Source organism: Peromyscus eremicus, chromosome 14, assembly GCF_949786415.1.
Source record: "Peromyscus eremicus chromosome 14, PerEre_H2_v1, whole genome shotgun sequence".
Lineage (NCBI taxonomy): Eukaryota > Metazoa > Chordata > Mammalia > Rodentia > Cricetidae > Peromyscus > Peromyscus eremicus.
The window spans coordinates 1,993,136-2,017,789 of NC_081430.1; the positions used below are offsets into that span (position 1 = coordinate 1,993,136).

The following is a 24,654-nucleotide window of genomic DNA, read 5'->3' on the forward strand; positions in this document are numbered from 1 at the left end:
CAGTTAAACAATGGGCAATAAGGAATATATATTTTATATGCACACCAAAAAAACCAAAAAAAAAAACCAAAAAACAAAACCAAATGCCTACCATGCATGGCAAAAGCAGCTTCCCTAGCTATTACAGAACAGACAGTGACAACCATAGTGCTTATAGAGAGCAGTGACTACATTAGCGCATGGCTGTCTGGTTGTGGATAAGCTGATGGGGTATCTGCAGCTTTTGCAGTGTCTTTGGGAAGTATACCTTGTCTCTTAACACAAACTTGCAGTGCCTTGTGACTCCACTCTGCTTTCACACAGCAGAGACACCTCTGTGTATTTATTAACCAAGTGTTGAGTGTCCAAATGTTTATCCTAGTATTAATTATAATGCCTGCAATTGAAACAACTCAAATGTATGTCCACAATAGAATAGGCAGACATTACTAAACAGCAATAAACATGAATCAACTTCTGTTACATGAAATAACACAAAAGCATTCCACACATAAGACAGTGAGCAAAGAGAGCCAGATTAAAAAATCATGTAATGTCAAGGTGACAAACAGAATTAATCTTGTATCAAAAGTTATGATCGTGATAATATTTGGAGGGGTACAATTTGGGTAACCAGAGACAGTTCAGAGGTGCTAACAATATTTGAAGTTATGATGTATGCTTCATGTGACTGTGTACACACATGTATTGAGAGTGTACCTGTGTGTGGATGCACAAGTATGTAGTGATGTGTATGATGTGTATGATGTAGAAGCCCAAAGGCTGATGTCAGGACATTATTCTTCATGTTCTTGCACCTTATTCATTCAGGCTGGATCTCTCAGTCACACTCAAAACTTACTGCTATGTCTAGTCTTGCTGGCTCTTTACACTTGCTCTAGGAATCCCCCATTTCCATCCTGGGAAGCTGAAATTACAGGTGAGCTGCCATGCTCACTCAGATATCTGGAAATCGAGACTCCAGTCATTACATACAGGAAATTCATACTTTAAATGTTGTGCCGTATCTTCATGATAGAACACTTAATTTGAAATAATATTCATTTGCTTTTTTTCTTACTCAATGAAAAAAATAAATCTCAAACACATTTTTTTTTTGTTTTTTTAAAGGCTTACTGTGATTTACTTATGCTTCTACACCACCCCATCCCATGTGTGTGTGAACTCAGGACCTAAAATGCTTCATTCAAATTACTTTATCATTCAACATGACTCAGTATCTATAAATTAAATTATCTCATTAGTTTTTATTCCAAACTAAATTAACAAATAATTTCACAAATTACTTCTGAAATCTACTGGCATTACTATAAAATTATACTACACCCTGCATGAGTGTACACACACACACACACACACACACACACACACACACACACACACGAGGGGGGGTAGACAAAGAGGTAAATCACAGTAAGCCTTAAAAAATAACAGGAAATGGGTTTGAGATTGATTGTTTTCATTGAACAAGAAGAAAAGTAAATGAATATCATTTCAAACTAAATGTTCTATCAAGACGTTATGGCACAACAATATATGTATATAAATAAAACTTGCCCCAAACTGCCTTTACCCTTACCTTTGTTAACCTGGAAATACAGTAGTCACTGCTAAAGTGCCAGTTAAAGTTTTTGATTTTTTTTCTTAAGATTTATATTGGTTTTTCTTATTTCCTATTCATATCTGTTTTCACCCCCATTTCAACTGTGTTTCAGAATCCAACTCAAGTTGGAACAGCTCTTCAGGTTTTCCATAATCTGGGGACTTTGAAGGACACTGTTACCAATGTTGTGGATGGTTATTGTGCTGCTTTGGAAGACAGTATCAACAATGCATTGGATGTCAAAATTTTGACTCAGCCTTCCCAGTCATCTGTGAGAGGTATGGGGATAGTTTATATTTAGCTCCTTTATTTATTTATAACTGAGAAGTTCTTTGAATAGTATGTCAGGCACTCATGTTTCAAAGCAATCTAATGACTCATTTTTTAGTAGACAAAAAAATGAGAGGAGAAATTATGTTTCAGAACTTATTTATAAGTTTTGTGTATAATCAGTGAATTGAACTAGCCATTTGGTATATTCAGAACCTCTAGATAAAGATGTCTAAGATGTGGCATCATTTAGTTGGAAGGAAACAGATATAAAAAAGAACAGATCATATTTTTCTTCCTAAAGTCCCTTTCCTGACATGTGCTTTTTATTGGGAAGAAAAACATCTTTAAGGAATGCCTTTTCTATGTTAGCTGTCTGGACTTTTCCTTATAATTTTCCTACTGAAAAACAACAATGGTTGAAGTAGTCAAAATGGAGAAAACCCTTGGGAGCATGACAGCAATGACAAGGTGTAAAGAAAACAGCTACTGGAAGGTACTCTGACCTTCTTCCTGCTGCAATGTGTAGTGTCACTCATAGGCACAGCACACTTCTTCATAGTAGGTGAAAGACCACTCATTGTATGTGTTTCTTCCTTCCTGTACTTCCGTCTTTCATTTCTTACCATGTAGTCTAGAAGAAAAGAGTGCTCAGCTTGTCATTAAATTCCACCCCTTCTCGGTTTTGCTCAGCTCTGAGGGCTTGTCAATTTTCCCTTCTCTGACTTTCATTTTCATCACACAATTGTCCTATTGTGTCATCTTTAGCAGACAGTCAAATATATCTTGACTTCCCTTTTTTTTTAATTAAGGAATTTTTTATTCATTTTACCTACCAACCACAGATTCCTCTCTCTTCCCTCGTCCCACCCTTCCAGCCTCCCCTCCTCAACCCACCCCACCAATCCCTCCTCCAAAAAGGTAAGGCCTCCCATGGGGAGTCAGCAGAGCCTGGTATTCAGTAGGTGCAGGTCAAAGCCCCTTCCCCTGCATCAAGGCTGTGCAAGGTGTCCCACCATACATAATAGGCTCCAGAAAGCCAGCTCATACACCAGGGATGGATCCTGATCCTTCTGCCGAGGGGGCCTCTTAAGCAGATCAGGCTACACAACTGTCTTACGCAAAGGGCCTAGTCCAGTCCCATGGAGGCTCCAGTCCCACATCTTGGTTGTCTCTGTAGGTTTTCCCATCATGATCTTGATGCTCCTTGTTCATAGAATTCCTCTTCCCTCTCTTTGACTGGACTCCTGGAGCTCGGCCTGGTGCTTGACTGTGGATCTCTGCATCTGCTTCCATCAGTTACTGGATGAAGGCTCTATGATGACAGTTAGGGTATTCACTGATCTGATTACTGGGGTAAGCCAGTTCAGGCACCCTCTCCACTATTGCTAGTAGTCTAATCTGGGGTCATCCTTGTAGATTCCTGGGAACTTCCATAGTACTCAGTTCCTCCCTATCCCCATGATGGATGCCTCTATAATGATATCTCTTTCATTGCTCTCCCACTCCATCCCTGCTCCAGCTCAACCATCCCATTCCCTTGTGTTCTCATCCCCCACCCCCTACCCTCCATTGCCCCCCTCATCGCCAGTTTACTCATTGGGATCTCATCTATTTCTCCTTCCCAGGGTGATCTATGCGTACCTCTTAGGGTCCTGCTTGTTAGCTAGCTTCTCTGGAGCTGTGGGTTGTGCTCTGGTTATCCTTTGCTTTACATCTAGTATCCACTTATGAGTGAGTACATACCATGTTTGGCCTTCTGAGTCTGAGTTACCTCACTCAGGATGATATTTTCTAGTTTATTCCATTTGCCTGCAAATTTCATGATGTCATTGTTTTTTTCTCTGCTGAGTAGTACTCCATTGTGTATATGTACCACATTTTCTTTATCCATTCTTTGGTTGAGGGACATCTAGGTTGTTTCCAGGTTCTGGCTATTATAAATATTGCTGCTATGAACATAGTTGAGAATGAATCCTTGTGGTATGATTGAGTATTCCTTGGGTATATGCCCAAGAGTAGTATAGCTGGGTGTTGAGGAAGATTGATTCTCAATTTTCTGAGAAACCACCATACTGATTTCCAAAGTGGCTGTACAAATTTGCACTCTCACCAAGAGTGGAAGAGTAGCCGGGCGGTGGTGGCGCACGCCTTTAATCCCAGCACTCGGGAGGCAGAGCCAGGCGGATCTCTGTGAGTTCGAGGCCAGCCTGGGCTACCAAGTGAGTCCCAGGAAAGGCGCAAAGCTACACAGAGAAACCCTGTCTCGAAAAACCAAAAAAAAAAAAAAAGAGTGGAAGAGTGTTCCCCTTGCTCTGCATCCTCTCCAACATAAGCTGTCATCAGTGTTTTTGATCTTAGCCATTCTGACAGGTGTAAGATGGTAGCTCAGAGTCATTTTGATTTGCATTTCCCTGATGGCTAAGAATGTTGAGCAATTCCTTAAATGCCTTTCAGACATTTGAGATTCTTCTGTTAAGAATTCTGTTTAGTCTGTAGCCCATTTTTTACTAGAATTGTTTGGTGTTTTGATGTTTAGTTTCTTGAATTCTTTATATATTTTGGAGATCAGCCCTCTGTCAGATGTGGTGAAGCTCTTTTCCCGTTCTTGTAGGCTTTCATTTTGTCTTGTTGACAGTGTCCTTAGCCTTCCAGAAGCTTTTCAGTTTCAGGAGGTCCCATTTATTAATTATTGCTCTCAGTGTCTGTGCTGCTGGTGTTATATTTAGGAAGTGGACTCCTGTGCCAATGCGTTCAAGACTACTTCCTACTTTCTCTTCTATTAGGTTCAGAGTAACTGGATTTATGTTGAGGTCTTTGATCCACTTGGATTTAAGTTTTGTGCATGGTGACAGATATGGATCTATTTGTAGCCTTCTACATGTTGAAGTCCAGTTATGCCAGCACCATTTGTTGAAGATGCCTTCTTTTTTTCCATTGTATAGTTCTGGCTTCTTCATTAAAAAATCAGGTGTTCATATGTGTGTGAATTAATGTCAGGGTCTTCAGTTAAATTCCATTAGTCCACATGTCAGTTTTTATGCCAGTACCAAGCTGTTTTTATTAGAATAGCTCTATAGTAGAGCGTGAGGTCAGAGATGGTAATGCCTCCAGAGGTTGCTTTATTGTATAGGATTGTTTTAGCTATCCTGGGTTTTTGTTTTTCCATATGAAGTTGAGTATTGTTCTTTTCAGGTCTGTGAAGAATTGTATTGGGATTTTGATGGGGATTGCATTGAATCTGTAGAGTGCTTTTGATAAGATTGCCATTTTTACTATGTTAATCCTACCTATCCATGAGCATGGGAGATCTTTCCATTTCCTGATATCTTCTTCAATTTCTTTCTCAGAGACTTAAAGTTCTTGTCATATAGGTCTTCCACATGCTTAGAGTTACCCCAAGGTATTTTATGTTATTTGTGGCTATTGTAAAGGGCAATGTTTCTCTGATTTCTTTTTCAGCCCATTTATCATTTGTATATAGGAGGGCTACTGATTTTTTTTTTTTTGAGTTAATCTTGTATCATTGCCACATTACTAAAGGTGTTTATCAGTTGTATGAGTTCCCTGGTAGAATTTTTGAGGTCACTTATGTACACTATCATATCACCTGCACATAGCAAAAGTTTGACTTCTTTCTTTCTTTCCAATTTCTATCCCTTTGATTTCCTTTTGTTGTCTTATTGCTCTAGCTAGAACTTCAAGTACTATATTGAATAGATAGGGAGATAATAGACAGCCTTGTTTTGTTCCTGATTTTATTGGAATCGCTTTGAGTTTCTCTCCATTTAATTTGATGTTGGCTGTTGGCTTGCTGTAAATTTCTTTTATTATGTTTAGGTATGTTCTTTGATTCCTGATCTCTCCAAGACCTTTATCATGAAGGGGTGTTGGATTTTATTGAAGGCTTTTCAGCATCTAATGAGATGATCATGTGGTTTTTTTTTTCTTTTAGTTTATTCATATGGTGTATTACATTGGCAGATTTTCATAGGTTGAACCATCCCTGCATCTCTGGGATGAAGCCTACTTGATCATGGTGGATGATTTTTTTGATGTGTTCTTGGATTCGGTTTACCAGTATTTTACTGAGTATTTTTGCATCAATGTTCATGAGGGAGATTGGTCTGTAATTATCTTTTTTAGTTGCATCTCTGTGTGGTTTGCGTATCAAAGTAACTGTAGACTCATAAAAGGAGTTTGGTAATGTTCCTTCTGTTTATATTATGTGGAAGAATTTGAATAGCATTGGTATTAGCTCATCTTTGAAATTCTGGTAGAATTCTGCACTGAAACCACCTGGTCCTGGGATTTTTTTTTTTTTTTTTTTTTTTTTTTGGTTGGGAGACTTTTAATGACTGTTTCTATTTCCTTAGGGGTTATAAGTCTATTTAAATCATTTATCTGATCTCAGTTTAATTTGGATATGTTGTACCTATCTAGAAAATTATTCATTTCTTTTAGATTTTCCAGTTTTGTGGAGTACGGGTTTTTGAAGTATGACCTGATGATTCTCTGGATTTCCTCATTATCTGTTGTTATGTCTCCCTTTTCATTTCTGATTTTCTTAATTTGGATGTTTTCTCTCTGCCTTTTAGTTAGTTTGGATAAGGGTTTGTCTGTCTTGTTGATTTTCTCAAAGAACCAACTCTTTGTTTCATTGATTCTTTGTATTGTTCTTTTTGTTTCTATTTTATTGATTTCAGCCCTCAATTTGATCATTTCCTGGCGTCTATTCCCTGGGTGAGTTTACTTCTTTTTGTTCTAGAGCTTTTAAGGTGTGCTGTCAAGTCGCTAGTGTGAGATTTCTCCAACTTCTTTATGTGGGCATTTAGTGCTATGAATTTTTCTCTTAACACTGCTTTCATAGTGTCGCATAAGTTTGGGTATTTTGTTGTACATTCATTTTCATTGAATTCTAGGAAATCTTTAATTTCTTTCTTTATTTCTTCCTTGACCCATTGGTGATTCAGTTGAGCATTGTTGTTTCCATGAGTTTGTGGGCTTTCTGTAATTTTTGTTTTGTTAAAATATAACTTTAAGCCATGGTGATCTGGTAAAATACAGGAGGTTATTCCAATTTTTTTGTATCTTTTGAGATTTGCTTTGTGACCGAGGATATGGTCAGTTTTAGAGAAGGTTCCATGAGATGCTGAGAAGAAGGTTTATTCTCTTGTGTATGGGTGGAATGTTCTACAGAACATGTCTATTAAGTCCATTTGAGTCATTTGAGTAATAACATCTATTAGATCCCTTATTTCTCTGTTAAGTTTCAGTCTGGAAGATCTGTCCACTGGTCAGAATGGGGTGTTGAAGTCTCCTTCTACTAGTGTGTGGTGTTTGATGTATGGTTTAAGCTTTAGTAATGTTTCTTTTATATACATGTTTGTCCTTGTATTTGGGGCTTAAATGTTCAGAATTTAGACTTCATCTTGGTGGGTTTTTCCTATGATGAATATGTAATGTCCTTCCTGATCTCTTTTGATTGATTTTAATTTGAAGTATATTTTGTTAGATATTAGGATAGCTACACCAGCTTTCTTCTTGATTGAAAAGTCTTTTCCCAGCCTTTTATTCTGAGATAGTGTCTGTCTTTGAAGTTGAGGTGTTTTTCTTCTATGCAGCAGAAGGATGGATCCTGTTTTTATATCCATTCTGTTAACCTGTGTCTTTTTATAGGTGAATTGAGTCCATTGATATTAAGGAATATTAATGGCCAGTGTTTGTTGATTCCTGTTATCTTTTGGTGGTAGTGTGTGTGTACTTCTTTTCTTTGAAGCTTACTGCTGTGGGGTTATCTATTGCCTGTGTTTCATGGGTGTATCTAATTTCCTTAGTTGGAATTTTCCTTCTAGTGCTTTCTGTAGTGCTAGATTTGTGGATAGGTATTGTTTAAATCTGATTTTGTCTTGGAATGTCTTGTTCACTCCGTCTATGGTGACTGAAAGTTTTGCTGGGTATAGTAGTCTGGACTGGCATCTGTGGTCTCTTAGTGTCTACATTATGTCTGTCCAGGACCTTCTGGCTTTCAGAGTCTCCATTGAGAAGTCATGTGTTATTCTGATGGATCTGCCTTTGTAAGTCACTGGGCCCTTTTCCTTTGCTGCTCTTAATATTCTTTCTTTATTCTGTATGCTAAGTGGTTTAATTATTATGTGGACTTTTAGGGGAGTCTAGTCTATTTGGTGTTCTATTAAGCTTCTTGCATCTTCATGGGTATTTCCTTCTTTAAATTGGGAAAGTTTTCTTGTATGATTTTGTTGAATATATTTTTTGTACCTTTGAGTTGGTATTCTTCTCTTTCTTCTATCCCAATTATTCTTAGGTTTGGTCTTTTCATGGTGTCCCAGATTTCCTGGATGTTTTGTGTTACAACTCTTTTGCCTTTAGTATTTTCTTTGACTGACAAATCTATTTCCTCTATTGTATCCTCCACGCCAGAGATTCTCTCTTCCATCTCTTGTATTCTGTTGGTTATGCTTGCATCTGTATTTCCTGTTCATTTACTTAGATTTTCTATTTCCAGCATTCCCTTGGTTTGTGTCTTCTTCATTTCTTCTGTTTCAATTTTCAGGTCTTGAATTGTTGCCTTCACCTGTTTAATTGCTTTTTCTTTATTTTATTGGCTTTCTTTAAGGGATTTATTGATTTCTTCCCATCTTTTTTTTTTTTTTTTTTTTTGTCTTTTCCTCAGTTTCATTAAGGGAATTTTTCATTTCCTTTAAAGGCTTCTATCATCTTCATAACGTTATTTTTAAGGTCACTTTCTTCTGCTGCTTCTATGTTGTGATGTTTAGGTCTTACTAATGTAAAACTGCTAGGTTCTGGTGGTGCCATGTTGCTCTTTATCCTGTTGTATGTATTTTTGCACTGGAGTCTAACCCATCTCTTCCTCCAATAGGTGCAAGAGGTGCCTGTGTCTGAGCAAGCTGCTCTTGGTCCAATCTGTGCTTGCCGTGTCTGTATCTCAGGCTGCCTCTCTTGGTCCAATCTTAGCTCTTGGTCTAATTGGTACTGGCAGATTCTGTGTCTCAGGGAGCTGCTCTTGGTTTAAATCAGAGCTGGCGAATTCCATGTTTCAGGAAGCCGCTGAGGTCACAGGGAGATGGGTGAATTTGGGGTAGGGCATGGGTCTTGTAGATTGCAGGGTCCAGTGAGGGCTGTTGGTGGGGAAGCCAGCCCTCAAGAGTCTTCCCTGCTGGCCAGCAACTGGGACAGTAATGGTTGAGGGTTCCTGGACACAGGTTGTGTCCCACGGCCTAGGTCCTAGAGGCAGGAGTTGGGTGGGAGAAGAGTTACCTACTTTTTTGACTTCCCTTTCTTTGACTCTGCTATCTCATTTTACTACTTTACCAAAAAATTTCCCACATTATTGTCTTTAGTAACTGCATCATTTTCCTCCATATTTTTATTGAAGGCACTGTGACAATTGTAGAGTAGTCCTGAAATTAAACAAAAATGACCATGTAGATTAATGATACTTCTACTGCATAAATAATACAAAAGAATTTCATCTTTGCTGGGTGGTGGTGAAGCACATCTTAGTCTTATCTACAGAGTGAGTCCCTGCACAGCCAGAGCTACACAGAGAAACCTGCTTGAAAAACACACAAACAAACAAAAAAATTTCATTTTTGTACATGACCTTAAGCAAAACTGAATTCATAGCTCCTGAATCAATTACACCAATAAAAAGGAACACAAGAATCTTAAATCTCAACTAGATTTTTAAAGGTATGCTTCAGCCTCTGAATAGGTCCATATTCATACAATTACCAAAGGAGTTTGTTGAAAAGAAATCACCAAAGGAGATTTTCCTCTCAAGTTTTGCTAGCAATTATTTTCAGAAAGTTTGATATAATGTTTAAATTTCCAGGAGCTGTTTAATCTCATTCCTCTTTTGTTGTCAAGAACAGGGAAAAAATGAAAGCAATTATTCACATATTGTCAATCTTAATGTAAGCCTGTTTTATAGAAAGAATTAAGGGTTTTAAAGCTGCCTTTTTTTCATCAATTGAGAAGTAGATATCATGACGTAATGTAAAAACTTTAAGCACTTGTTCTTCATCTTCTTAAAGAATAGGTATTATCTTTATTTTTAATAGGAAATGGTTTTCTTGTTAATACTCTATGAGGTTACATAGAGTTATTTTAAATACTCATTAAAGTCATCGAGTATGGTGGAGCATTACAGCTCTTGTACATAGTTTAGGGCAAAGATTTTTATACCATAAATATTCTATAGATTTAATATCAAATAATATTTTTTAAAATATTACTTTGAATATATAAAGAACACAAAAATGCATAAAGATAGCATAGTATTGGATGCATTTAGATCTAGCATCCATGAGTGTAAACAGAGGCTTTTTTCTGTCCTGCCCTGTTCCAAGGCCACTTCTAAAAAAATCACTCAGAGGCTTGATATTAGTTATAAATGCTTGGCCTATTGCTCAGGCTTATTACAAACTAACTCTTACAACTTAAATTAGCCCATTTCTATTAATCTGTGTATTGCCACATTGCTGTGGCATTACCAGTCTGCTGGTATCTTGTTCTTTGGGCAGCTGGGTGGCATCTGCCTTGACTCCACCCTTCATTTTCCCTGCATTCAGTTTGGCTTTCCTGCCTAGCTGTATTCTGCCTTGCCATAGGCCAAAGCAGCTTTATTCATCAACCAATAAAAGCAACACATATTCACAGCATACAGAAGGACATCCCACATCATTTCCACTTTTCTGTCTAATTAAAAAGGAAGGTTTTAACTTTAACATTGTAAAATTATATATAACAAAACAGGTGTCAAGCAAGAATAATAGTCTATTTGTATTTGGCAAAACAAAGAAAATATTCTATCATCTATTCTATCATCATGAGTCTAAAGTTTCATCTCTAATTTACCTTTTATCATAACTAAGGAAAACTATAATAATAACTCTGTAGTCTTCAACTCCATCAAAGACCTCAGAAGGATATAATATTACCTGAGTAAACAGGAAGTGCATTGTAGCCAGCTTCAAAAATCTAGAAACGTTAGAGACATCTGGCTGTCTGGACAGTCACCAAAAGTTCTTCTGTAACATTGAGGCATCTATCTTCAGCCTACAGGCCTAGAGTGTCTGGCAGGTTTCTCAGTGAAGCAGGAAATTTAAAGAACTGCCCCACCTATTTTGGCAAAATCTGTCAGTTGCTTTCTTCTGTGTCTTGCAAAATATCTGGCAGTTTCTTCTGTGAAGCAGGAACCTGAAGGACTGTCCCACCTTGTTTTGGCAATGTTCAGCAGTCACTTTCCTATGAGTCAGGCATGTCCCGTTTATACAGCAAATTGTCAAGCAGTCCAGGCAAGAACAGTTTCTTGCCCAAATGGCTAGCCTTGCCACATTGAAAGCAAACTCCATAAGGAGCTTCTTCGATGTTCATCATTCTCTTGAAGTAATTGATGTTGTCAGGAGCAGATTTGTCTCACAGTCGAGAAAAGTCTAAGTTCTTATAACATTTTAAATGCCATATTCTGTAGGTCTTTGAAGTGTTTGAAGATTATCTATCCATCTGAAATATATCTCTGCATATCTTGAAAACTAACATGACTATAAGTTTGACTACTATAGATGACTATTAATTTGTATTTCTTAACTATACTTTACATTTTAAAATGATCTGCATAAACATAATACCTTAAACAAGGGTAGAAGTATACATATAGTGTAACAAAATTGACCTTAAATTTGTTTCAGTAAACCAAAATTCATATCAGTGTAAAGTATTTTCAGATTAATAGTTGTTTTTTGAATTAAAGTAGATTCAATAATATACCTCTTTTTTATTATCATAATAATCTACCCTTTTCCCCATCATTTATGTATCATATCCCCCTTCTTTGGAAAGAGATCGACTAAGACCATTAACCTTTTGTAACTAGCCCCCTTTAAATGAAAACAAACATTTATAAACAATATTTTGGGAACTTGGGTATAGTTTTCTATACTACTTCCTGCTGATTGGGGGATCCTGAGAAAATTTAGAATTATAGTCAAGTTTTGACTGTGGTATTTTGTGTGGTTGGTCATCTCAGCAAGAAGCCTTGAAGCTGTTGTGGATGTTGGATCACCTGGGCCATCGTTTCCATTGGAGACCTTTCAGGGGGTCTTGTTCACTCTAACCTGATTTTCCTTAGCCTCTCATTTCCTTTGTAACAAAAGCAAAACTTCCTTTACAAAGTAACCTATCTTCTGACTTAAACCTTGGACTCAAGATATGCAGGTTGATTTAATTTAGCCGCCTCTGCAATTAAATGTCTTGTAGCAGTTAAAAAAAAATCTCAAAGACAGCATAATAATATACATAATCCAGACTTTCTGTGCACATCTTTTAAACACACGGTGACCCATGCTGAATCTGTTTTTACTGTGTTTCTTAATCCTTCGTCTATATGAGCACAACAAACCTTAACTCGCTCCACAGCAGCTGCCAGAGCTTGTGCTGATAGCTTAAGCCTGCAGGGATCAGCCAGGAGAAGCCTCTCTGTACTGCGGAAGCCTGCTGTGTGGCTTGGCTCATGGCGGATGGTGACCAGCTCTATATCAAGGGAACCACAGCTGGCATGAGAGACTAGGAAGCCCAGTGTGGCACCATTTCTGTGTATTAGAACCTTTTTAAAGCTTTCTCAGGTTTTATGTGGCATGTTGGGCACCATTTGTAAATAGAGGCTTTTTTTCTGTCCTGCCCTCTCCTGAGGCCACTTGTAAATAATCACTCAGAGGCTTGATATTAATTATAAATGCTTGGCCTATTGCTTAGGGTTATTACTAACTAGCTCTTAAAACTTAAATTAACCCATTTCTATTAATCTATGTATTGCCACATGGCTGTGGCATTACTGGCTGGCTGGCATTTTGCTCTTTGGGTAGCTGGTCGTGTCTCTCTCTATTCCACCCTTCTTTCTCCGTATATTCAGTATGGCTCTCCTGCCTAGCTATATTCTGCCCTGCCATAGGCCAAAGCAATTTTATTTATCAACCAATAAAAGCAACACATAAGCCAGGCAGTGGTGGTGCACACCTTTAATCCCAGCACTCAGGAGGCAGAGGCAGACAGATCTCTGTGAGTTCGAGGCCAGCCTGGCCTACAGAGTGAGTTCCAAGACAGGCTCCAAAGCTACACAGAGAAACCCTGTCTTGAAAAAAAACCAAAAAAACAAACAAACAAACAAACAAAAAAAAAAAAGCAACACATATTCGAAGAATACAGAAGAACATCTCAAATCATATGAGGCTGAGGCAGGAAGATAGTTCATGTTTGAGACTTCCTAGGCTACATGGTGAGATCTTGTCTCAGGAAAAAAACAAAACTACAACAAAACTCAAGTTGGCAAGCAAACTTGGAAGATAGCTATATAGCTGTGAATAAGACATATTACAGGACCACATATTCAGTAAACATAAGAAAGACTTTCAACATCTTTTTAGGGGATAAACTAGTGATTAGAAACATGCAAATTAAACAAGATACTATTTTCTCTTATTTAGTTAGCCAAAGTCTAAGACACAGCTATTAGAGGAGAGCAAAAACCCAGTATTCATATTGTGGGTGAGTGCAGTGGTTCAGTCTCCCAGCCTTAGCAGTTTGATTTCTCAGGTTAAAATTGTGTGTTCCTTATGTTCCTAACTCCTATAAGGATGTGTCCTAGAGGAATCTGGTACATATGTAAGTTTTAAAATATGATTGTTTTGTGTAAGTGTACGATGTGTGAGTGTGAGTGCACGTGTCTGGTAGCATGTGGAAATCAGGAAGACTCATGAAGTACTCTCCTTCCTCCTTTATCTCTGTTCTGGGGATAGAAATCAGGGCATCAGGTTTGTGTAGCAGTGCTTTTACCCACCTGCCCACTTCACTGGTCCAAGAATTTCTGTTGCATTAGTGTGTGTACCAGTGAAAATAATCTGTGTTCTTAATGGAAAAGTGGGTAAGCTTTTAAAGAATATATAACTGTCAATAATTCTCAAAAACAGAACCCAAGAAAGGAAGTTGCATAAAGGTACATGTCTAAAGCCCCAGAATGTGACAGTTTATGCTATGTATTGTTTTGGATATGTACATGTACCCTAAAAGCTTAAAATTGTGGGATGATAATTCTAAATTTGTGAGTTCTTTTGCTCTGGAGAAAGAATAAAGGAAACAAGACTAGGGAAAAACAAATGGAATATTATTTCATTTTCGGTTGTGTTTCTTACTTGTGGCTAGTATTCACATTATTTTTCTCAGTGTGCTATTTTTTTACATCTATTTATTTTGTGTATGTGTATGTATATGGGCACACACATACTGCAGTGTGTGTTGATGTCAGAGGACAACTTATAGAAGTAGGTTGGCTCTCTCCTTCTACCATGTGGGACCTGGGGATCAAACTCGGCTCATCAGGCTTGGTGGCAAGTGCATTAACCCACTGAACCATCTTGTCAGTCCTCATATGCTTTTTCATATGTGGAAGTATTTTATTATTCTTAAATCTGGTTTTTATATTTTCTTCATTATATTTTAAGTGGTTTGATTCTCATCTACAGTCTTTTTAACATGAATTCTCCGTTTCTACATTCATCTCTTCCTTCTATGAATTTCACCATATAATTGATTTTTGAAAAAATGCTTTATAGACACTGTTTTTGGAGTTATCACATGGTTGGTAGTATTTTTTGTCCTTGTACTTAAATAGTTTGAGCAGATACAAATTTTCACATATTTCCTTTACCTTAGAATTTTGCAACTTTTTGTGGCTCAATGTGTAATTTTGTTTTGTTTTGTTTTGTTTTTCGAGACAGGGTTTCTCTGTGAAGCTTTGTGCCTTTCCTGGAACTCACTTGGTAGCCCAGGCTGGCCTCAAACTCACAGAAATTCACCTGGCTCTGCCTCCCGAGTGCTGGGATTAAAGGCGTGTGCCACCACTGCTTGGCTCAATGTGTAGTGTTTGTCTTCCTTACTGAACTAAGAAAATAATTGAAGTAGAAATTTAGGAGATAAACCTGATCTAAGGAAATAACATCACTGTATCACCTCAGAATGACTTTGTGCTCAATGTTAGCCTGCCCTGCCTCACTGACACTGATAGTGTGAGTCAGAATTCACCCTTGTGCACACAAGGATTTAAAAGCAGGTAAGAAGAGGCTTGGTTTTTTGCCCTGAGTCACTCCTCTTCACATGTGAAGGTCAAGTGATTGGTAGGGAAAGAAGCAAAATATGTTGTGTCCGTTTCTCCCCCAGGTAAAAGATGAGGCCTGGGAAATAGAGAGTCCCCCTACATAGACAATTTTGTGTGTATGTGTGTGTGTGTGTGTGTGTGTGTGTGTGTGTGTGTGTGTGTATTGTATGAGTGTGTGTGCACGTATGTGGGTGGTTATGCTCTAGTGCATGTATGTGTAAGGGCCAGAGGTTGATGTTGAAAACTGTTTTTGTTACTTCTCCACCTTACTCTTTGTGACAGGGCTCCCTACTGAACCTGAAACTCACTGTCTCAGCTGTACTACCCATCCAGCAAGACCTTGAGGGTTTTCTGCCTTTACCTCCTGGTGCTAGTGTTATTGGCACATGCTGCCATGCCTGGCTTTTAAGTAGGTTCTGGGGAATGAAGTCTGGTGCTCATGCTGGTTATGACCATGTTCCCCTTTGTGCCATCTCAGTTGCCTGGTAATATGTTTTCTGTTTCTTAAGTTTAGTAACTTTTAGGCCATTACCTTGGAGTTGGATTCTGTGTGCCAATTGTTTTTTGTTAGTTCGATTTCAGTTTTGGTTATTTTTGTGCTCTAGAACTTTATACATATCTGGTACATCAGATGTTTGTTTTTTATGCTTAGTATCTTTTCTATAGTTATTTTAATATTGTATTTTACTTCATCTTATATGTTTTCTTCTTGCCTATTTCTTAGGTTTTACTGTGTTTTTACCTCTGTTCTTTAGGATTTGGGTTGTTTTTACTGTCATTTTTATTTCTGGTATTTATGAGAGAGGATGTTTTCTATAATTGCTCTGAGATAGCAGACAGCTCTCTACTACTGTGACAGAATATCTGAGTAAAGCAGCTGAAAGGAGAAAGGGCTTATTTTGGGCCAGTTTCAGAATTTCAGGGCATGGTCATTTGGCTCTGTTGTTTCTGGACCATAGTAAGGTTAAGAGCATCGTAGTGGGGAGCATAGGGTGAGGGAGAGCTGCTTACTTCCTGGCAGTGTGGAAACAAGGAGAGGAAGGAGCCAAGAAGAAAATATAGTCTTTGTAGCCATACCCTAGGGACTTGCTTTGTCCAATTAAGGCCTTATCTTCCTATAATATCTGCCATGTCCTGATAGCCTATTAGAAGTTAACTCAGCCAATAGAGTGATCTTCATGACCCAATCATTTCCTCAGAATAATGCTGCATTGGGGACCAAGCATTTGGAAGAGACATTTCAGATTCAAACTGCAGAACTGAGTGGTCCTTCTTGTTTCTTTAGGAATTATGTTTATTGGCTATGTTTATCATTGTCTTACTCTCCTCTACCTCCAGTATCTATGTTCAGTTCAGGACTGCCTTTGTTTCTGATTATCTTTGAAGCATATCCTTCCAATTTGGGGCCATTTGAGAACTTTGTGTCACCCCAGTAAAGCTGTTGAGGTCCTCTTTTCTTTTTTTGAAATCTAGTATTCTCAACTTCCCCCAACACTTTCTTGTCAAGAACTTTACTCCCAGTATTTCCCCACGATTGAGGGTCAATTCTTATGTAAGTATCACTTTATTATGGTTTATGTTTTACTTTTCTTCTGTATCATGCTGCAATGTTGAACAATTTACTTCTTTCTTGACCCATCCATGCCTGTAGATTTTAGCTCTAACAAAAAGTCAGTAGGCAGTTTATATAGATTCTTATTGTTGATTTGTTTTCAAGAGACTTTTAGCCTTAAGCCTATTTATTTTACTGTAATAGGAGATAACTAATAAATGAAAGTTATAGTTGACTCATATCTGCCATTAGTCCTGTAGCCACCCCTTTTCTCTCCTGCACAAACCCGCGTTTTGTTTGAGCTCCTTTACTCACTACACATAGGACCTTATATTCAATTCTGTCATCTGTAAAATAGAATTAAATTCAGTTGCAAACAGTGTGAACATAAGGCAGGTGAATTAGCCCAGTGGCTAAAGTGTGTGTCTTGTAAGCCTGATGGTTTGATTTTTCTCTGGAACCTTTGTGAAGGTGGAACCACAAAGATTTCCTTTTACTTTACATGCACACCATTTTTTTCATGCACATCATAGACACAATAAAAACTGTAAAAAATTAAACAATACTTTGAAATTTGAGAAAATGCCTTTGTTAGTTTGTTGGTTAGGTTTCTGTTGACTTGACACAGAGTCACATGGGAAGAGGGAATCTCAGTTGAGGAATTGCCTCCATCAGACTGGCCTGTGGGCATGTCTGTAGGACATTTTCTTGCTTAGTCAATGATTGATGTAGGAGAGTTCAGCTCATTATGGGTGGTGCCACATCTGGCAGATAGTCCTGGGTTGTATAAGAAAGCAGGCTGAGCAAGCTATGGGGAGCAAGCCAGTAAGCAGCACTCCTCCATGGTCTTCTCTTCCATTGTTTTCTTGAGTTCCTGCCTTGGCTTCCCTCTAGGGTGGTCTATAACTTGTGAGCTAAAATAAACCGTTTCTTCTCCAAGTTGCTTTTGGTCATGGTTTTATCATATCAATAGAGGGGCAGACTAGGACAGTCAGCCAGAATAATGGCTTGGAGATTCACTTTACTCTGCTTCTAGACTTTGCCAAAGTTCACATATTCCTGGCATCTTTCCCATGAATTCCTAGTGTCAATAACGAGCACCATCACCCCATGACCTAACTATTTTCATACAAAGTCTTTCTCAAGTTCTGTTTCACTAAGGAGATGTGGATTATGTAACTTCATACAGACTTCCTAAGTCAAAATTCAGAAAAGAGTTTAGCATTCTATAATTTACTTTCTATGTTAGAGTTTTGTCACTTGAATAATGTCTGAGAGAGAGAAAAAAAAAAACAATTTTAGAAGCTCTTATGTTGACTCATAGTTTCAGAGGTTTCATTCCATGCTCAGATGACCTCATTGCTTAGGTGAGGCTGAACATCATAGTAGTGAGTGTATGGTAGAGCAAAGCACCTCACCTCCTGACTGCCAGGAAGTAGGGAGGAATAACAAGAAGGAGCCAGAGCCAAGGTAACCCATTCAAAAACATGCTCCCAGTGACCCACTTCCTCTGGCTCCCAGTTGTATGCTTAGAGTTTTTAAACCATTAATGGATAAGATCATTGAATAAGATCATTGAATAGGTTAGATCCATCATGAGCTAATCATCACTAGAAGCACCATTACAGGTATGTTCAGAGATGTGCTTTACTAATCTCTGCCTATTTTCTAATTAAGTTGACAGTGGAGGCTAATCCTCAAACCTGCCTTTCAGATCATTCCAGGGATTCCTAAGTTTGAGGACCATTGTCCTTCTTAGATCATTCTGTCTTTCCATCGTCTCTCCATTATCTCTAAAATTTCCAATTCCTTTGCACCTTTCATTAACTCACCTCTTCCAGTATCCCTTATGTGTTTTCTGTAGTCATTGGAAATACTCTGATTTGGAACCAAATCCTAACAGTCATTAAAAGAGGAAGCACACCTCTCAGTGATTAAGTAACTATGTGTACTCTCAAGATTCACTAAGTAGGAAATCTCTTGTCTGTTTCACAGTTGTGCTTACAATTGATTTTAAAGCAGTTTCCCACTAATGGCTCATTTATCAGTTATCTGGTCTCTTCTTCCTTTTAATTTATCAATGGCATTTGGTTTGAGCATTTCATAATCAAGTTGAAGGATTTATCTGATTCTTTATTTCTTCTAAGTACATTATTTTCCTACTTTTTGTTTGTTCTGAATCTTGCTGGCTTTCAAAAGTAGAGAATATCATTAACTAGAAATCATCCATAAGTATTTTTTATTTCAGGAACTCTTAGCTTCTTTCATTACTTTAATAAACCCAAATTTATGACATAGCTTATTGTGTGTCTTGAGTCTGTTAAATCTTACCAATGAAAGCATCCATTTATTTCAAATATTCTTTTCCTTCCTTTAGGTTGGCATTCTCTTTAGTCAGTTGGTTATTTCGATCATGATTATATTATCATCAATACAATGTATGTAGCTTGTGACCATAAGAATCTTTATGTGCTGGTTTTTTGTTATCTTTGTATTTCCTTAACAATGTATCATGAGAAAAATAATTGAAAAGGAAGGAAGAAATATTAATTTTGTCTCAGTAAGAGAGCAGCAGACTCAGAGCAAGCATTCAGTTCAAGAGAGCCTGCTTATTATCTGGGGTTTCCTTTTGTAGGTTCAGCAGAAAGACTAGTCATTTGCTAAGGGTGGGTATAGGTGTTATTTTGATTGATGGACTTGGGTTACATAGTACTTTATTTGTTGTGCATGCACTTTCCCAGGATGTATCTGGTTTTAATCATATGTATGTCCAGTCATGAATATGTATAAGTAGGAGATGGTAAATAGAAGATTTTCGCTAAAAGTTCACTCAGAGGAAACAGTTCGCCTTATTGTGTATGTGCCCAAAACCAGTCCAGGCTGGACCAACCCATTGCTCCAGATATTCCAGGATATTATTGACCACAGAAGGGGAGCAACCAACCAAGAGGTTGCTAGGAAGAAGCCACTTATTCCATTGTTTGTAGCAGGGTGTCCATGCAGCTCAATGAAGGTGGGGGTCACAGGTTGGGAAGTGACTTTTGTTTTTGAAAAGAGGTGTGTACATAGCTCAAGCTAGGCAGAGTCACTGGATACTAAGCTTCCTCTATCCTTGCCTACCTCAATTATGCAAAAAATGTCATGGTAGCAGGAGTGTGTAGTAGAAAAGGTTATTCCCCTCATGGCAGCCAGGAATCAAAAGGAAAGAGAAAAAAGGAACAGGGAGCCAGGGATAAAATATGTCCTGCAAAGGCATGTCCCACAGTGATGTACTTTTAATTAGGCCCACCTTTTTAAGTTTCCACTGATTCCCAGTAATGCTGGAGCCTTAAACTTTCAGGACATGACCCTTTGAGGGACATTCTAATTATTACATCCCATCTCTGGCTCCAAAGTGCTCAGACTTGTGTATGTGTTCTCATAGTTGTAACAGTTCAGTGTTGTTTTCAAGTCCAATTCCAAAGTCTCTACTGAGACTCAAGACAAACTCTTACCTGTGAATATCAGTAAAGATTTAAAAAAAAAAGGTTAAAGTTTCCAGCATGTAATAGTGCCAAATAAAGCAAAAAATGGAGTTAATATTTTAGCTGCTGTATTATTTACAACAGGAGAGATGGGATTACCCCAAGACTAGAATCCAGCAGGACGACCAACAGCTGGAGTACATATTACTAGGATATACTCCACCCGTGGTCTTGGGGCTGCAGCCTGCATGGCCTCTCTCTGTCTTGCGGTGGCTCAGTTTGTTGCTTACAGCATTCCTCTGCAGATGTTCCATGTTCCTAGAATCTCTAGCTTCCAGAGGTCTCCATTACAGCTTTGGCTCTACTCTCATAGCTTAATGCAGTAAGTTCTTGGGGACTATCCATAGGCATTTTGACCTGGCCATACACTGACTTTCCAGGTGTTCTTTTGAAGTCTAAGTTAAGTCTGTGTACAAACTCAGCATCAAATGGTCAATGCCGAGGTCTAACTCCTACTCAAACAGTAACCAGGACCATGGCTGCCATGGACTCTTGAGTTCTTTGGTGGACATGATCATTGACACCAATCCTGGGGAAATTAGCTTCACAAAGCAGAGTCATATGGCCTTTGTCTGGCCAATTCTTGAGACACCTTCAAGGCATCTTTCCTGTTGCCTTGTTTTTGGTGGTTCTAATGTTTTCAGCAAACTTACCTTTCATTGCCTCCAGTTTAAATGTGTGATTTGTTTATTTTCTGCCAAGACTCATGAGTTTATTGTGATTTTTCACTCTGGCTTTTGTCCCTATTTTCACTTTAAGCCAGGTACGACGTAGCAGCAGTGATCATCCTATAGTCTGAATACTTGACATTTCTAAGATAATTAGTCTTTTACTTTTAAATTCAGCATTTCCTCGATGCCTTAAAGCATGGACAAATTTTTTGATAGCTTGTAACACAAATAGCCTCTAGTCCAGTTCCCAGGAAAAATACCCATTTCCTTCTGTGACCTTGTAAGCCCTGTCTTGACTGAATTCTTGACAGGATTTTGGTGTTCCAAACTCCCACTGAATTGCTTCAAAAGAAGATTCTATACTTTTGGTTTTATTTATTTTATTTTTAATGTTTTATTATATTTTAATTTATTTCTGTTTGTATGTGGGTGCATGCATGCCATGGCACATATATGGAGGTTAGAAACAACTTATTGGAGTAATTCTCTTCTTCCAATATATGAAGCCTGGGAATTAAGCTCAGTCTGCCATGCTGGGCAGCAAGCTCCTTTACCTGCTGGGTCATTTTGCCAGTCCCTTTATCCTTTTAAAATGCTTATTTCTCTCTGTTTATTCATTACTTATTTTTTATCAGTTTTAAAGTCTATCGTTACCAGTATCCTTTCAGATGGCCTGTTTATCCCAGCTTGTTTTGAGGAAACTGTTACAACAAAGAAATGGAGAATGACTGGTTTGAGAAAGGAGGGGGGCAAAGACCAAGTGCCCTTCAGAGATGAGCCTCAGGACTGAATGAAAAGAAATAAAAGGAGAAAGCAGGCTGAGAGGAAGAGTCCAGGCTGAACATAGCCGGCCGACTGAAGCACTCTATGAGAGAAGAGAAGGGGAGGGAGGGCAAGAGAGGAGATGCTGAGGGGGTGGCTCTGGCTAGGAGGCTAAGAGACCAGTGTAGCTAAAATGGCCAAGTTATAAAGGGACCAGGCTGTGGGGTGGGAAGCAGAAGCCCAGCCCCTGGGAGGGAGAGGTTTAGGGTAGGGGGCGGGGTGAGAAGTGCTGGGAGGAGCCGCAGGTCCTGAGCAAAGGTGGGAGAGCTAGCCAGAGTCCACCCTGATATGTTAATAGTCATCTCAGCCGTTTGTCTGGGTTTCTGAGACCTAACAAGGACCATGTGAGCTGGAATCAGATCTTGAAGTGGGAGAGCAATTAGAAACATTACGAGAACACTAAGAAAATTAGCTTAAAGCAAAAAGAGTAGGAGAGACAGCTGTCCTGGACAGCATGGCAGGGGACCAGGCTTCAGAGGAATCCTCTGAACAAAGTAGGATATTCTGACTTTGTGCTCTTTCAGGGAGTTGTAGGAAGCACCACACTACATGATTTTAGTCTGTATGGTGTACATGACAAGAGCCAGGTACTGGGTAGGACCATAAAGTCTTTCAGCTTCAAGTAGGAGGAGCTCCAGAAGCACAGCTCACCATAGCTTTTTGACTCTGACCCAGAGAGCAGGAGAGCTGCAGGAGTGTGTAGCCTGACGCCTGCAGACTGCCAGGCTCTTTCAGAGTGACCAACAACTTCAAGTGGCAAGCCTGTGATCTAATAGCTGTCCCTTCCAGTCAAGTTCATAGTTTTTTATTGTTGTTGTTTTGATAAATATCCATTTTCTCTGAACGTTTTGCACAATTGACAACTGATTTTACATTGTATTTTTATATTCTAGTAGTGAAACCTGGTTTTTATCAAGGAGCGCTGGTTTGATTGGTTGGGTTGGGGAAGGATGGTTGTAGAAATAAAAACTTGGATGCTAGGTATGCTTATCATTTTTGAGGGGTCATTATCACTCTGCTCTTCCGGTACACAGGCTTGGGGATATACCTTTAATTTCTACTGCATTGTTCGCCGTTACTCTGTTTGTAGTGAGAACATGGTTGCTGCTTTTGAAAATATACCTGAATTAGCAGATCTGTTACATCCAAACTGCACACACAGCAAACCTGTTACATTCATAATTTCCTTGAAGTTCTTTTTGCCCATAGCATAGATCCTACTAAAGTAAGTGTTCTGTGATTTTAAATTATTTGAATTAACTGGCTCCCCCGTGGTTGTGTTGTTAATTTGATACACAGATAATTCCATTGATTCTGTATTACTTGAATTCAGTTTGGGGGCTTATCTTTGTCATTCTTGTAAACTTAATTTGAATATGTAAAACATTTCACTTTGTTTCATGACTCTTCACCCTCTTTCTTTCTTTTTTGTGTTTTTTTGAGACAGGGTTTCTCTGTGTAGCCCTGGCTGTCCTGGAACTCACTCTGTAGCCTAGGCTGGCCTTGAACTCACAGAGATCTGCCTACCTCTGCCTCCTGAGTGTTGGAATTAAAGGTGTGCGTCACCACCACTCGGCCCTCTTTCCCTTTTAAGGAAACGGTTTTCATTAACTTTTATTTGTTTTTATAGCCCCACTCAGGTGATTGTGTGATATTTACTTTTCTGACTACACACGAAGATTCTTTTTACATTGTGCATAAGAAGCTATTTGTAAGAGAGGAGACCTCTTGGTTTTTGTCTTCTCTGTACTTTTGTTGTATCTGAGGACTTTCATTTTCCCCATTTCTCTGCTACTCTTCACCAGGAGGCCCTGGGCGAGCTACCATGCCAACTCCAGGAAACACAGCAGCTTTTCGTGCTTCCCTCTGGACTAACATGGAAAAACTTATGGACCATATCTGTGCTGCTTGTGGACAGGTAAATATTTCAAAAGATAGGAAGAGCTTTATAATCCTGTGACTTTATATCTTGTCATCCCTGATACTCCAGCACCTCTGCTGACTGATGGTAGTGTGAGCAAAGGCTGAAACGTGGCACTTTCCTCTCCTTGTCTGCTTGTCCCTTGTGCTAGCAGTAATACTATTTCTGAGATATACCTTGATTTTTCCAGTTCATAAGTGTCGCCTTGGTTTCCCTTGGACATACCCAGATAAATATACTTTCCTCTCTGTCCTTCCCCACCTTTAGGTACAGCATCTACAAAAAGTATTAACCAAGAAGAGAGATCCTGTTTCTCACATTTGTTTTATTGAAGAAATAGTTAAGGTATGTCTAAAGAAGAATATTTTGTATCTTGCTCATGCAGAAAGTAGGAAGATACCAGCAAGCATTATCTGGGTCACTGCCATACAGGGTAACTGTATATCAAAGGCAATGTATTTATTGACACCTGTTAGTTTCTCCTGCAAGGTCAATGTCAGCAGGGGTCTGGTCTAATTTCTGATGTGCACTGCACTCTTCCCATTTCTGTCGTGTAAGTGATGGCTTGTAACATTTTCAAACTTTCCACTAGAAAGTAATGTGAAATATGTTGGTGTAGAAGAAATTTAAACAGTAGTCATGATAACATACTCACTTAAGGCCACAGAACCCATTCCATTATTAGTTTGCCCATAATTCTCTTTGCTGTGTTCACTTTTCATGTTGTGAAATCTCCCTTTTGTCCTTTACTAACCTGCTAGCTTCGTGGGCCATTAGGACTCCTTCCAAGGCAGGGAATATCTGATTCTATGTCCTAGTCATTAATTGTGAAGTGCTTTTATAAATGTTAATAGGAAAAGGAATTATAATCCTATTTATTATTAAAGCCTAACCCTGAATGTGCTAAAGAAAAAAATTAGTGTGTTTTCATTATCATGGCTTAAGTAGTTTTACTTGTAACTTCATACATTACAGTATTTTATATACTATGATGAGCACCTCCAAGATTGCCTTCATTTGGGTGATTGAATTAGAGTCTCAGGTCCCAGCCTGTAGTTCGACTGATGCCAGTGATGTACTATACTCATATGAAGCAAAG

General features: G+C 38.6%; 1 protein-coding gene across 2 annotated transcripts in view; it reads left to right on the forward strand.

Annotated features, from left to right (window-relative positions):
* Cog5 (component of oligomeric golgi complex 5) overlaps positions 1-24,654 on the forward strand; it is a 334,097-nt gene that overhangs the window by 168,238 nt on the left and 141,205 nt on the right. For both annotated transcript variants that reach the window (XR_009382819.1, XM_059279446.1), the window contains exons 8-10: positions 1,716-1,881; positions 23,440-23,552; positions 23,823-23,900. Coding sequence is in view for 1 of the 2 variants with exons in the window: in XM_059279446.1 (XP_059135429.1) it covers positions 1,716-1,881; positions 23,440-23,552; positions 23,823-23,900 (357 nt within the window). In the remaining variant the exon portion in view is untranslated. The remainder of the gene's footprint in view (positions 1-1,715; positions 1,882-23,439; positions 23,553-23,822; positions 23,901-24,654) is intronic.